The sequence below is a fragment of the Anoplopoma fimbria genome, chromosome 4 (genome assembly GCF_027596085.1).
Source record: "Anoplopoma fimbria isolate UVic2021 breed Golden Eagle Sablefish chromosome 4, Afim_UVic_2022, whole genome shotgun sequence".
In the NCBI taxonomy this organism is placed as follows: domain Eukaryota; kingdom Metazoa; phylum Chordata; class Actinopteri; order Perciformes; family Anoplopomatidae; genus Anoplopoma; species Anoplopoma fimbria.
The window spans coordinates 19139736-19155081 of record NC_072452.1 but is presented as its reverse complement, the minus strand read 5'-3'; the positions used below and the strand labels follow the sequence as shown (position 1 = coordinate 19155081).

At 42.6% G+C, this 15346-nt stretch overlaps 2 protein-coding genes across 2 annotated transcripts; one reads left to right on the top strand and one right to left on the bottom strand.

Moving 5' to 3' along the window:
- Nucleotides 1–1049: 1049 nt before the first annotated feature.
- Nucleotides 1050–5076, bottom strand: shisa3 (shisa family member 3). Its single transcript, XM_054597997.1, has 2 exons — nt 4444–5076; nt 1050–2522 (listed from the first exon to the last, which is right to left on the bottom strand). The coding sequence occupies exons 1-2, from the start codon at nt 4712–4714 to the stop codon at nt 1942–1944; spliced, it is 852 nt and encodes a 283-aa protein (XP_054453972.1). The 5' UTR covers nt 4715–5076; the 3' UTR covers nt 1050–1941.
- Nucleotides 5077–7048: 1972 nt separating this feature from the next.
- LOC129090515 (BEN domain-containing protein 4) lies at nt 7049–14715 on the top strand. Its single transcript, XM_054598162.1, has 6 exons — nt 7049–7525; nt 10530–11126; nt 12403–12494; nt 12677–12703; nt 12978–13218; nt 14483–14715. Exons 1-6 carry the CDS (start codon nt 7078–7080, stop codon nt 14713–14715), a joined length of 1638 nt encoding a protein of 545 aa, XP_054454137.1. The 5' UTR covers nt 7049–7077.
- Nucleotides 14716–15346: the final 631 nt, after the last annotated feature.

The following is a 15346-nucleotide window of genomic DNA, read 5'->3' as shown; positions in this document are numbered from 1 at the left end:
GTCGTGTGATGGTGTGTGACAACATGCGGTACATTGAGAACATAATCAGTAAAAGGAGGGAAGAACAAATCTGCCTGGCAGGCAAACCTTTTATAGACCAAACAATAAATCATGAAATAAATCATCAGATAAGTCAATATTAATAGGCACAATGAGTCGGATTTCCTAAAATAATGTTTATAAATGATTTAAAAATAATCTCTCAATCATCACCTATGTATTAGGTGTGTGACAGTGTCTGTGTTTGGGAAGTTTCTGGGCGTCAACCTCCATAAACGCGTAGCAGCCAGGTGAAATATTGTTAGCACAAATAAATCGTGGTGAAACGCTAAGCTATAACCTGGTTAAAAAACAAGAATGAAAATGGTTTCATCTGCTGGCGAGTTTGAATACATTGCTGGAATGGCAGACTCCGCCACTTATAACAAAAACCACTATAAAGAGAGGGAATAAGGAAAATAAATATGCCAACTGGCTATTGCTGAAAAAATGCTGAGAAATTCTGTCATCGAAAAACATGGTTTGATTTCACAACTGTTATTGATCTTATTATCACAGTCACTCAAATGTATGATTGATTTTGTTATGAGAGATTTGTTTTCAGAAGTTTAGGACCCAGAAAAAGGTTTGATTTAAATGAAATCTGTGAGACAGAATAAAGTAAAAGCCTTCAGTGTGAGCAGTAATAATCAGGACCCTAACTTATAAAATAAACTGGAACAAGACATGAAAGATTCTACCTATCCGAAAGATTTAGGAAAGTGTCAGCAAAACTTGTTCACAACTTGTATTTTTTCTTTTTATTAGCAGAGTGTGGAATGTGAGAACTGAAGCCTGAGCCGACAGCTGTGAGTATAAACAAGCCTTGAATAAATCAAAAGTAAAATCTGCCAAGTAAGTTGTATTTTGGGATCTAACAGTTGGCTGATAACAGCGCAGACTTTAACGCTGTCAGACTGCACCGTTTTATCGCCAAGTCTATTTCACAGTCAGATAACCGGAGAACAGGAAAGTCTTTGTCGAGGTTTTTGCTTCACCTGTTGGTGCAACCTAAACCTCTATTTCTGGGGCGAGTTGTTTTTAACACTGTGACCATGCCATGCTCATTGAACACTGACAATGACTGATCTCAGCGCTGCATTCCTGCTGTGAAGTCTGGCGCAAGAGTGAGCGACAGGTAGTGAGCCGCTGTGCAGACCCGACCGCTCCGGTTTCCTTTTTAGTCTGAGTGATGATGAGGCTTCTTTCAGAGCACAAACAAAATGTAATTTAACAGACATTAGTGCACAACAGGGTACTGAGAGACAACATTTTATTCACTGTGAATTAGGGAATCAATATGACAACCCTGCTCTGGGTACAATGCCTGTACAACATCTTATAAAAGTCCACATTTCCTCCAAAATATACTGTCCTCTGTGTGTCAGGTCCACCCTTCACTTAGAGGTCATTGCGATTGTCAAAAAAAAACAATATTTCCCTGGTTTCCAACATCTATTTCTAATAATGTAACAGAGCTCAGAGTGACAGTGTTGGTGCTGTTTGTCTGTGCAGTATTTCAGTTATCAGAGGAAGGTTTGTGATTAAGAGTTTAGTCTGTATTTTGAGCTGTCACCTTGAAGAACAACCTGTAAAAAAAATAAAATGTAAGGCCAGTGAGGACTGTTTACAATATAAGATAAAAGTGCAGAAGTTTTGACACTGTTGTTGCCTCTAACAGGTCTGCTGAGCTCTGATGTGTGCTGTGATGCAGAAGAGGGAAACGCCTCAGGCCGTGCAGCTTTGTCGTACTTTATCCCTCGTCTTCCTGTGGCGCTCTCTGTGTCCGTTCAGACGGCCTGGGCCTTCCACCCAAACACCACCAGCTGCGATTCAGTGTGTTTGTCCTCGCCAGTTCACATCCAACCATCTAGATATCTTGTAATCCCTCTCTGATCCGTGTCAGCTCTGTCCGAAGTCGGCGAAGCCCTTGGCCGCTGAGAAGGCGTCTGGCTGCAGGGGGAAGAAGTACTGCTGTGGCAGGAGGAAGCCCTGAGAGGCCATGGAGGGCTGGTGGAGCTGCAGCTGGGTGTGGTTGGGGGGCAGATGGTGCTGCATGCCTCCTGACATGGGTGCAGGTGGGGATGTGTAAGGGGGAGGTGGAGGTGGAGGCAGAGTCTGAGGGGTATGAGTGGGGGTGGAGGCCGACGAGGAGACGGTGGCGGACACCAGGCAGCCGTGCTGCTGCTGCTGCCCCGGACCTCCGAGAGAATACCTCCGCATGGAGCTGCCTCCTCCGGCCGAGCTGGAGCTGGTGGTGGCCGTGCTGGACTGTCGCGACGGGGCCCGGAGGCTCGGGGGGGCGGAGGTGAGGATCATGGGGATGGTTTCGCCCTGGCAGCTACGCAGGGAGAAGCGAATGGGCTGCTGGGTCGGCTGCTTGGGCCGCAGGCAGGTGCAGCAGTAGACGGCCACCAGGGAGCCGACCACGACGAAGGCCACGAAGATGCTGCCCACCATGAGGAAGGGCACGTAGATGGGCTCTGAGGGGGGGGAGACACCGGAGGGTTAGGATCAATAATGAGGAAGCACCTTCATGTGACAGAAAGCTGCAGGTTATTAATACGTATCTACATGTAAGAAAACAATAAACATAGTTAGTGTTCTGATTATCTTTTTTCACTGCCCTGGAGACCAAAAATAACTCATTTAAAGGATGAAAAGTGTTCAGAGAAACTGAATAAATCAAAGATATTGTATATTTTTTCTTACATTTTTACTTTAACTCCACTATTTAACATTGACAAGCACTATATAAACATTTAGTTAATGTTTTATGACATGTTTTATAAGATTACAACTGTGTCTTACTATATTTTCATTTATTACATATATAACAGCCTCCACTTATGGATGCTCACAGGAAGAATTATAGTTTTTCACAAATACATTGAGTACCACTTTTATCTGATTACAACTACATAAACTGCTTATAAATCCTAAATAAAGTTGTTAAAGTTAAGTTTTACCTTGTCGGTGACTAAAAGCTACAGCCTTCACTGATGTTTATGGCGACTAAAATTGTGAATCTTAACATTAAAGTTATTTCTTTAAAGTCTTTTACATTATTAATAACAAAACCTAAGGGACACATTCCTGCTGGAAAACACAAACAGCTCAGGTTACACTCTGTGAAACCCGTTTGCAATTTGGGAGGAAATCAGCGAATGTTTATTTATTTTGATAGGAAAAAAAATTAGGAAATTGTGAGCACACAGTCCGTTCAGTTAAGCCTCCATAGCTTATCAGTTCGGGAAATTTAAAGAAAACTCGGAAGAAAAATAAAACGTTGAGGGGTTAAAGTGACCTTTTATTAAAGATTTAACAATTCACAGAGGGTTGATGTAACACTCTGAGCCTGTTGGAGGTTTAATGAACTTTAAGTTAACTTTAAATTAGTTGCTGTCTCAATCAGTTGTGATAACTTTGGTCGGTAAATCCAAAGTCAAAGGGAATTTTATGTTTGGCAACACAATAAGCCGGCTTGTGTGAGAAGGTTTTGAAAACATTCCTGCATTCTGATCCAGATTATCGTTTGTTTTGTGAGTTTTGTGCTTATTTCTGCTCAAAGATTTGTAAAGAGTTAGTTTTAAAGAACATTAGTTGAGTGACTGACAGGCTGCGTCATCACAAACTCCTCAAGTTCTTCTTTAAACTGATAACAATCTGTAGTGAGTTCAGGTCAAATGAAGCCACAGGAGCTGAGAATTAAAAAAAGGTGTTGGAAACTGGACACTTAGTTTGATTAATGCTGGAAAAACATGAAAACCTTAAAACACAATAACTGAGAATATAAAAGGTGGCAAAAGTAAAACTTCTCAGTCTTGTAAAACAGTCCATATACTTCTAAGAAAAGGTTTTTTTCCTGAACCTTTACAATCCAACACACTTTAACATGTTGTGTTGAATAACAAATATTATCCTTTATTGTCCCACAGAACAGACACTTTTTTCTGTGTATTGTTTGAGTAGCCGAACCAAACATTTAGCATAGTTTTTACATTTCTCATCATTTCTTATGACAGCAGTCTGTCTGGTCTGGTGGTTGCAAACTAAAGTGTCCTTGGGCAAGGCACTGAAACCTGCTTTACTCTGTGTTTATTGATGCTGTTCAGATGACCTCTGACCTTCCAGTAGAAACTAACCCCATCAATCAGAAGCAATAAAAGTTAGACTAAACATCTGCATGCATCTTATTGCAATTGTTTACTTAATTTAACACATTGGTTAAATTGATAAAACACTCAAATCATGAATCTATTCGTGTTTGTACCAACTTATTTCAGCTTTGGACTACTTTGTGAAGTTTCCCCTGAAGGCTAAACCTTCTGTAAATGCACGAGAGAAGCATATTATGAGAGAAGCATATTTAAGTCAGTAAAGTTTCAATCCCACTAAACTTACGTGCTGCAAACTCGGTGTTGTCCACCTCCCGGTCGTTGGTGCACACGCCCTGGTCCAGCCGTGCGTCCGCGGCCGCGCAGCAGTAGCGCAGCGAGCACGAGCCGCAGCACACGGTGGCGTCCGCGGTGTCAAAGTCCTCCGGACACTGGAAGCCATCGTGGTAATTCCCATTGACGTCCAGCCAGCCGTGGCAGTACTCCCCCTGCGCGTCCGAGATCCGCAGATTCCAGGTCAGGTATCCCAGGAACAGGCAGTTCAGCAGGCGCACCATCCCGGCACGCCGCTGGGGTTCACGGGTCCCTGCGTCCTGCGGGCTTCGGGCTTCGGGCTCCCGGCCACCGGGTGTGTCGGTCCCCGGGGTTAGAGGCTCTGCATTGAGATGAATCCACCGAGAGAGAGAGAAAAGCTGGAGATGTGAGCTTATGTCACCGGCATCCTTCCACCATCCGAGCCGCTCGGTGCCAAAAGTTCCCAAATTGCAAAGTGAGAAAAAGAAAATCCTCTATTGAACTTTTTTTGTATCTTTAATAAACTTCTCCAGACATCCTCAGTGACTCTCTCCTCATCCAGACGTCCAGAAGCAGAAGTTGTGTGTCCTCCTCTCTGTGTCCTCCTCCTCACTGTGTCCTCCTCTCTGTGTCCTCCTCACTGTGTCCTCCTCTCTGTGTCCTCCTCCTCTCTGTGTCCTCCTCCTCCTCTCTGTGTCCTCCTCTCTGTGTCCTCCTCCTCACTGGAGACTTGCTGCTTTTGTGACTCTGGCTGTGCATGCGCGCACGTAACCCCCCTTCCCATTAACCAGACGTGCGCGTACACGTGGTGGTAGTGGTCTCAGTGGTGATAACCATGAAGGTGCCCAAATAACATGTATAAATCACCTTTACGAGCTTAATGCATGAGAGGAGAACCACAGGGCAGCAGCTGTTCTGGATTAAGATCTACTTGGAGTTTGTATTAATCATCAACAAAGCAAATGTATTTAATGTAAAAACATAAATAACAACAGAGGGGAACGTTTAAAGTCAGACCATATGTTAAAAACCTTTGCAAAGGTTTAGATACCAGAGATGTTCTTCTGAAACTGACTTTAGGGCAGTTTTTGGACACCGTTGCTCTTGTACTGTTGTTACATAAAGTTTTACATTTTTATTTTTGAGCATTTATAATGTTTAAACTTGTATTTATGGGTTGTGTTTATTATACTTGTCCAGGCACTACAGGTGAAAATGAGCCCTTTTAGTTAACTCACTCTTTTTGATTGAAGAGATTATAGTCAAAATAAAGAAATTAGACCAAACTAAACATTTTGTGGCTATTCAAGCCTCTGTTCAGCAAAAAAACAACTAATACAGGCTCATTAAAATGCATGTTAACAGATTCATGGCTAATTCAAGGAGAGGTAAACACTTAAGGAAGTTAAAACTTCTGCAGAATGGTGTTGTTGACACTGCATTCAGAGCTCCATTATTGTCTGAAAATATGACTATCTGATTTAATAATTCACGATAATCACCATCTAAAGTGTATGGAATCAGCCTATCAATACTTTATTCAGCCCACTCCTTTATATAGGCCTATATATGTTTCATAATGAACAATACAGACAGGTATAGTTACAGTATTGACTAAGCACTATGTGTTTATATATTACGAAGAGGCTAAAACTACCGAGATGTCTGGCCTGTTGTAATTCAGAACATGTTAATTAGCAGCAGGTCTTTCCATTCCTCCATTAAGTACATCTTTTGTAGTCCATTGATGTGGCGCCCCCATGTGTTGCTGCAAACTTTTAGGCCTGCGGGCATCCAGACAGCTGCTGAGGTAAAATGATTATCAAACATGAGGTCAATTCAGATTTGAATGAGAGACAGCTGGACTTTTCACTTTACTAACTATACTAAAAAAAAACTTAAATAAGGACCCCTAGAATAAAAAAAAAACTGGACCAAAAGGTTATAAAATCATCAATCAAACTGGACACTTAGTTTGATTAATGCTGGAAAAACATGAAAACCTTAAAACACAATAACTGAGAATATAAAAGGTGGCAAAAGTAAAACTTTTCAGTTCATATACTTCTAAGTAATTATTATTATTATTATTATTATTATCATTTTAGCAGTTTATTTTATTCAGTTGTTTTGCTACAATTAAAGCAACAGTTTTGAATATTTTAACAACCAGGTGGAGTGTTTTCTGGTGGGCTGCTCCTGTCCAGATGTCTGGCTGTGGATGGCCTTTCATCATCTCATCCTGTTTATTCTCTGAGCTCAGCAGCAAAATGGCCTCTGTGCCTTTTTCATTTGTACAATTTCGTTCTGCGTTTTTCTTTTTTCTTTTTTTTTTTCCATTTCCATTTCCAGATTGTACAAATGCCACAGCGCCCCGTTGTTCTCTGCGTGGATGGCGGCTACAAAGGAGGCAGCACCGGCGCACAAGTCCCGCCTGCATTTCCCTCCGGGGGAGGCTCAGTGTCGGCGCTCCCGACTGGGGATTGGAGCTTCTGCTTGTCAGTAAGTGAGCCCACCCTTCACGGTGTGTACGAGGAGGGGGAACCGAGCCAGACAGTGACGGATCGGATCCCCAAAAGCACTGGCACACCGGCGAGCCACGACACCGACCCGGAGCCCGTCCGGGATGGAGGGAGAGATGCAGCCCGCAGACGAAGGGCCCTGTGCCCCGAAGATGTGCAGACAACCACGGGGTCCGTACAGCAGCCTGAAGACCTTCCAGAGCAAGCGCTCGGCGGGCAAGTCGCGCTTGGACAGGTCCGCCGTGGTCGAGGTGCCTCTGTTTGGAGACGGGCATCACTTCACTTTCCATCCCGAGCAGCCTCATCGTTTCCAGCCCCATCATCATCATCACCACCACCACCACCAGCAGCACCATCGTCTGCAGCAGCTCCACCACACCAGCGTCGCCATCAGCAGCAGTCAGCAGCAGCATCGTTTCCCATGTGAGGCCAGGCCCAGCAGCAGGGTCCCGACATCCACCGCAGCATCTCCTGGTACCCAGCAGCGGCGCGCCAGCAGCGGCGGAGCGGAGCCCAGGTTGTCCCCAGACTGCACCTACGGCATCAGCTCAGGTGGGTTTCAAAACTTGTTCAGAGTGTTGAGAGTTACTCCTGGTCATGTGTGGAGGTGTGCTCCATCACTGAAGATACTTTTATTCATTTGGATTTGGGATGTTGAGACTTTTTTCTGAGCTTCACATCCTCAGATTTCCTGATATCTGGTGTATATTTAGAGTTTTTGCTGCCCAGAGATCTGAGCATACAGCCTCTATAGAGTCAATAAACTTGAATGGAACACAAAACAATATGCCATTATTAATGTATTAATATTCAAAGCAAGCATCTCCTTTGTTCACATGTACGTCATGTTTTTGTTCCCATTTCTTCCTTTTTTTCTCCCTGTCAGCAGTGATTGATTTGCTGCTGTAATGAGAGCAGTCATGATTGAATCTCCAGTGTGCATGTGCTAAAAATGACATTGGGTAATTGTCTCTCTGTGTGTGTGTGTGTGTGTGTGTGTGTGTGTGTGTGTGTGTGTGTGTGTGTGTGTGTGTGTGTGTGTGTGTGCGTGTGTGTGTTTACTTGTATGTGTGTGTGTGTGTGTGCAAGAAGGGCCCTCTCAATCTCCGGTTGAAACACATTGTTCCGTGCTAATTTTCCTCCTCAGCTGCGGTTCATTAGTGGGATGTTCAGGCTCAGGAAGAAATGTGTTCCCGTGTGGAGGGCGGGTCCATGGGAGCCAACATTTAGATGAAAGCAATGAACCTAATCCTGCCAGTTACGAAATTAAACATTACATCTCGTCCTCCCAATCAGATATTAATCTCTTTATAACCGCTGGAAGCAGAGGCTCAGTTAGCTGGTTGTTATTGTTGCTTTACAGAAAATCCAGTGTTCAGTCCGAGCTCAGGTTGCACTGTATTAACTCACCTACGTGAGAATTGGCAAATGTGTGCGTGAAGTATCACAGGTTTGATCTTAAATTAGGCATCTTTAACCCACTTCAACCTATAAGTGAGCAGAATAACAGACTCTATGTAAGTGTAAAGCCCAGATTTCAGTCTTGATGACCCATTGTTTTCATCCCCTCTGGCATACACATGGTCCTGATTTCACTTATGAAACAACCACACAAAAGCATATTATCCCTGCTCATATAACACGAGATGCACCATCCAATCCCAGCTAAACTAGTCTTGCATTCTTACTGATAATGACACGTCAAAGTGCTCTCTATCTGCACGATGGGAGGAACTTAACGTCCCTCTCATGGCTGAAAAGAAAAATAAGAAAAACTTGAGGCCCTTCTCAAGAAGAGAGGCGTCGGAGACCCCTGGACTCAGCAATCAGTTCGACACACAATAACAGAAATTGCATTGAAAAGCCGTTCCCAAAGAGTTGTGATTAAAATAAATGGGGCTCATAAATTTGCCTCTGCCGAGCGTGGTGTTTTTTAATGAAATTTTATGAGGCTCTCAGCTCACAGTGCCACAGAACTGGTTAGAGAAGAGAGTAGGGTGGGGGGTGGGGGAGAGTGGGGGGGATGCAGGGTGAAGGCGAATGATATCAGATACATCTCGACGAGTAAACAGAGACGGCACGCATATTAATAAATGCGACACATCTGCGCCAGGCTGATAGATATGTCTGAGCGAGTGGCAACGCAGCAGTGGCAGCCCAGAACTCATTTTGTCTGTGTGTATATTTGTGTGTGTGTGTGTGTGTGTGAGTGTGAGAGGACACTGGACTCATAATCATTACATGGAGGTATGTGTGAGATCATCTCATTGAGACGTGCCCAGACTACCAGGGAAACTGTACGCCGAGGCTTGTTTTCTGGACAATAGCTCCGTGCTGATTTTCTTTGCTCGGCTGGGTTTGGTCACAGCAGAAACTGTGACTTTAGAGTTTATTGACATCTGAATAAATCAGCATAATCAAGCTGACATTTCTATGAGTAGAGGGGCCTTCTGTATGTGGAGAGATTTGCCACAAAAAGAGAGAAAAGGGAGGCGGAAAAGAACCAGATCCAGAGAAATACAAAACAGAGAATCACTCACAATGTTTCCATAAGTGTATCTGCTGCTTTCCTGTTATGTTTCAGCAGTACTACACTAAAGTACTTCACTTTTGAGGTACTTCTGTCTGCTTCCACTACATTTCAGAGGTAAACGTTCTTACACCCCTACCAAATTTTTTGACAGCTTAGTTTACTGGATACTTTCCAGACTAGATTTTACACACACAAAAAAAAACCCACAATTTGAGCTTAAAAAATAGAAAGCATCCATTAAAATAAATCTAGTGGTTCCCAAGTAGTTTGGCTTTTAACGGCCTGCGATTAAGACATATCTGGCTGGGGCAGTTTCTCACATTTCAGATGTCTTGTCAGTAGATCCACATTCATTGCAATATAAAAGATTCAAAAGTTTTCAAGGCCTAAAGAGCTAACCTAAAAGTAACCTGATGAAGGTCTACGTACCGATACGCTGTGACTGAATATACCTATATGAGACTATATAGGACAGTGTGCGGGAGCTTTTTTGTTCTATATTGTCTACATTAGGTATTCTTCTACGTACCTGTTGTCCTACTGGTGTGCAAAAGTTTTGCTCTTTTTAAGGCCTAAAGAGGTCAAATTATCCAGCATTTCACAATAAAAGCAAATATTTGAAAACTGTTCATAATATGAATGTAGATTTGAACCACAGTACTACAATGAATTGCTGCTCATGTATCATGATGTAACTGTCACAGAGGCCGAATGTTAGCCAGCAAAGAAAAGGTCCATTTAGTAGCTGTTCGGAAGCTTTTGAAATTCATAACATGGTCTTCATCAGCAGATTGAGTTTGCTTGATTGTCATGGAACTGTAGATGTTGACTTCTGCCTCAAAAGTTTGTTCTATGGCAATAAAGGCTCCAGAACAGCTGCTAAATGGACAGTGGGGAGATTATTTTGTCAACTGCTGTTTCCAAGGTCAAAAATGAACCTTGACCCTCAGAGTTATCCGTCTCTGAACACAACAGATCAGTGATTGTAGAGTGATGACTCTTGATTCTTCCTCTCTGCCGCAGAAAACCGTCTGATCCTGGACGCCTTCGCCCAGCAGTGCAGCCGAGTCCTCAGCCTCCTCAACAACGGCCGCCTCCTGGAGCCCCCCTCCTCCTCCTCTTCATCCTCCACCTTCACGTCCAACATCAAGCTGGAGGGCGGGCCAGGGGAGGTACAGGGGCTTCACTGCTCCTCGCTGGGGACGTCCAAACCCGAAGAGAGCTCTTCCACCACGGACCCAGAAGAGGAGGCCAAACAAAGCCATTTGAACCAACAGCAGACCTCCGCCGTTCTCCGCATCTTCACGGACTCCCTACAGAACTATCTGCTCTCAGGGCCTCAGCAGCAGCAGCAGCAGCAGCAACATCTGTCTGCCGGTCTGGACGATGAGCAGTGTGTGTCAGCAGAGCCCGGCTCAGGGGTTTCTCCTCCGAGACACAACCTGGGCGGCTGGGGCTCGCCGACTCCGTCAGAGTCGTACGGCCACCCGTCGTCCACGCTGCCCGAGGAGGATGAGGAGGAGGAGAACTGCTGTCCACGCTGCCTGGAGCTGGAGCAGGAGGTGCTGTCTCTGCAGCAGGAGAACGAGGAGCTACGCAACAAGCTGGAGAACGTCCCAGGTGAAGTAATGAAAACCGTGACTTTACAGGGTTTGAGGGTTTTGGTGACAAATTAAAATAAAAGGTTTTATTCTTCCAGAATTTCTTTACGTGTCCAGAGAGATAATGGAGGGATGAACTCTTTTCTTCAAAAATATATTAGTGTCAGGGCAGATTTTGTGATTTTGGGGCCTCAAACTCATGGGTTCTCTGTTGTACCTTATTGTTACTTTTTCGTTTTATAAAAATGTTGGTATTGGCAGCGGTAGAGGAAGTACTCAGATCTTTTATTTAAGTAAAATACCACACTGTTAAAAGTAAGAGTTCTGCTGGATAGTTTAATCCAGGGCTGGAGACTCGACTTGACTCAAGATGGAAAATGCTGAGGAGACTTGGTGACCTATGAATATTGAAAAATGCAGCAGGGTGTAGTTTCTATTTTGGAGTATTCATGGAGCCAACATGATGAATAATTAATTAGATAACGAGGATGCATGTTGCGTCCTCATAACCTGATGCACAGTTTCAGTTGCAGCTGCTGGCACCACAGAAAAAAACTCTTAAGGTCATATTTAAAATTTGACTTTTATTTTTATGAAGATATTTTATGTTCATACACTTATGACTCTGACTTAAAGCAGCTCGGGTTTTATCTGTGATAATGCTTCATAGTTTATTTGTCTTTTAGATATTTCAGTCTAAACCAAAGTGGTGGATCAGCATTACCAACCCCAGAGCACAACGACTAACTGGGCTAGAATTTGTGATAGAATTATGAATGCATTTGAATAACAAAACAGCGAAATAGATTTTGTGTCGATTACTCAACTAATAGTTTCATTTCTACTAATTTATTGAAGCATCTTTCTTAATATGTCACCTGTCTGTGTACATCAGTTAAAATAGTTTTATATGAAAATATTCTCAGAAAATGTTCAACTTATTTCTGCATCTTTTATTTATTCTGCTGCATCAATCAATATCAAGCACACACATCCATGTATTTTATTATCATAAGACCTCAATGACTTAAGTTTTTGTGTGTCATCAGTTTCAGAAAGCCTCATGTTCTCTCTTTAAATGCATCACAGAGTTTTAATAGCTTATATCTATTTTTATTCACTTTTCTGCTCTCCCCAAAGCATTCTGAGCTCCCCAGTGGCACCTTAACCTAATTTGCACTAAAACAGATAACTTTATCTGCACATTGCTGGATTAATGTTTTTAGATTAATCACCAGATGGGTCGTAATTTCGACAATGTTTTTTTTTTAATTCTGTTCACGTGTTTCATACAGTTCCCTGTCAAAATGTCCTCGACTACTTCAAGACTGTTCTTGAGTTTAACAACCAGCTGGTCCAGCCGATGCCGGAGGAGCAGCTCACCGAGGTGAGGATTCACTCTGCTCTACATTATTCCCAACTATTTTAAGAATGTGTGATCAGTAGCATATGTTAAGCTGTGAAAATATGAGATCACTTCCATCCCAGAAAAGTAACTTTGTCATTGTGTTAATTGTGCCATTAAGTTGTGTGAAAAAATTGTATTTAAAGAAAACTCTGTCTCCGCAGGAAGAAGAACGGCAAACAGTCTTTGAGGTCTGTGTTTTTTAATGAATACAATGTTTTTATGAACATGAAGAATAAAAAATTCAGTGTATATTTGTTTATTTATTTGTCTGCGAAAACAAGACGTGTTGTCAAATAAGTTAAATTGACACTAGATGATGGTGTACACTCTTAAAGAAGGTTAAAGGTCCATATCAAAGAGGACAAAACTTTAGCTAGTGTTGTCAAATTTGGAATAAAAGTAAATTACCATGTGAGGCTGCACTCCTTCTGACTATTAAATCCATCCTCCTCTTCCCTGCAGGGCAGCAAACAACTGCTGGAGAACTATCCTCTCTTCATCTCCAATAAGCAGTGGGACGAAGCCGTCAACTCCTCCAAGAAAGACGGCAGGCGGCTGCTGCGCTACCTGATTCGCTTCGTCTTCACCACAGACGAGCTCAAGTTCTCCTGCGGTTTGGGCAAAAGGAAGCGTTCGGTCCACTCAGGAGATCCAGGCCTGGAGAGACGGCCGCTCAACCCCGTCAAAGTCAGCTGCCTCAGAGGTACACGGCACTGGAACCAGTCTGTCAACTTAGACGAGTGTTTGCATTACAATTGTTTCTGCTCAATTTAAGTGATGCATTGTTATTGAAACGCTGGGAATTGAAACACTAGTAGAGCTCCTACGGTTGTCCTACAGCCAGAAGCTCTGGCAAATGTCATATCAAATATTTATAAAATGTTAGTGTTGTTTGAATGATGTAGTGCCATGTTGATGAGAGAACTAAATATTTTACAGCCCATGTTTCAGACTTGAAAAGCACCACTAGGTATCAAGTGAAATCATTATTTATGGGCTCATAACAATATGAAACTGAGGGTTCACATGAAAAGCAAACGTGGACCAAATCAGAATTTTTTTGGTTCACATATGGATCAACTTATCATTTTATTCGGTCTCAGATCTGATACATTCATGGTCACAATTTTATAACCTGATTTCCAGTCCGATTCAACCCATTTCTACTTAAACTGTCTCAGGATTTCTTATTTTAAACCTGCAATAACTGTTTTCTTTTCAGCCCCTTGGGGTCAGCAGAAACAAGTTGTGCTCACGACATTGACATATCATCACCTTTTAAGTTGATATGTTAAATTTGTTGGCAAACAGTTGCTTACTTACACATCCAGCAGTTCTGGAGACACATAATCATTTATTCAGAGTTGTGTTTGTGTCCACCTGATGTGTCTGGCTCTTTAGTTTCTGAATGCTGTACTATGTTCACCAGCTAACCGTGTCAGTCTGCTGTTAGGCAGCATACTGTCAGTTGTTAAAGCTTTTTCTCTGAAAATAGCTTCCTGCTGCGGCTTAAAACAACACTATGAAAGCGGAGAGAGTGAACCAAACAGTAAAGTTGAGGGCCAGTGAGCTAAACAATGAGCTGAAACTCAGATTCAGGTGATAAATATCTATAGTTCTATAGTTTCACTTTGTCATTTCCTACATTTGTATCATAAAATAACAGATTATAACTACTTAAAGGGCAGATCAGATGTGTTTTCACCACATACACAAAGTTTCAGCATCAATACCTTTTTAATGTGATTGGATATCGAATATACTTATGATTTAATTTAAGTCCCATTATCATGGTTTGTGTACAGAAAAGGTCAATAATTGTAGGACAGTGAAGTTTTTCATTACATTACAAATACAAAACAAAACTCACCCTGGAAACCTCCTTTCTGTCGTACTGTCAATCACAGTCAGTTACGGTTTGTTTTGACATTTTCTAATCTCTTTTTGATTGAAACTCTCCTCGCCAGAGTTCATCCGGATGCACTGTGCCTCAAACCCAGACTGGTGGATGCCGTCAGAGGAGCAGATCAACAAGGTGTTCAGCGATGCCGTCGGTCACGCTCGTCAGGGCCGGGCGGTCGGTACGTTCCTGGGCAGCAGCGGCAGCAGCACCAGCAGCCTCTACATGGACGGCTTTGATGGACATCTGTCCCAGGACGAGCTGTATCTGAAAGGCTGCCAGAACGGCCAGTCGGACTGAAGTCGAAGGAGAAGTTAGAGACAAATGCCGTAAATGTAGCCGTACAACAACATATCCCAAAACGCTGACCTTAACCTGTCACTTTACGGGGTGAAGAAAACATTCCAGATGACGTTTATCATTCAGAATATAACTGCAGTCCCTTTGAATAGTTTGTAGCTCTTCTGCCATTTTTATACCTAAAGTTTTGTTTAGTCAAAATTTGAATCTTAAGATCTTTTAAAATGTTTGAATTTTAGTCTTCCACTTGCTACTTTTTCTATGGTTTTATGTTTTTTTAGCAGTTTTGTCACTATCAATGGAATATTTCTGTTTCTTCTGTTTTGGGTTTTGGGGGTTTTGAGTCCCAGTGATTTCTTTCCCAATTGACATGCATACGTTAATTCATCATGAAGCTATATGTGTTAATGTTTCCCATGTTAGAGACTTATCGTATCCATCACTGACACTGCGTCCTTCATCACATCACAGAAAGTAGCATCTAATAATTTTCCACCAAATTCTGCGTCATTGGTGAAGCACCTTTACTTGCAACCCTTCAACAGGAGTGCCTCTGAGAAAGTCGTGTTTTGTTACTTGTAGTCTTGCACTTTGCATCCCCATTTGTTTTTCTTAATTCAAATCAATTCTT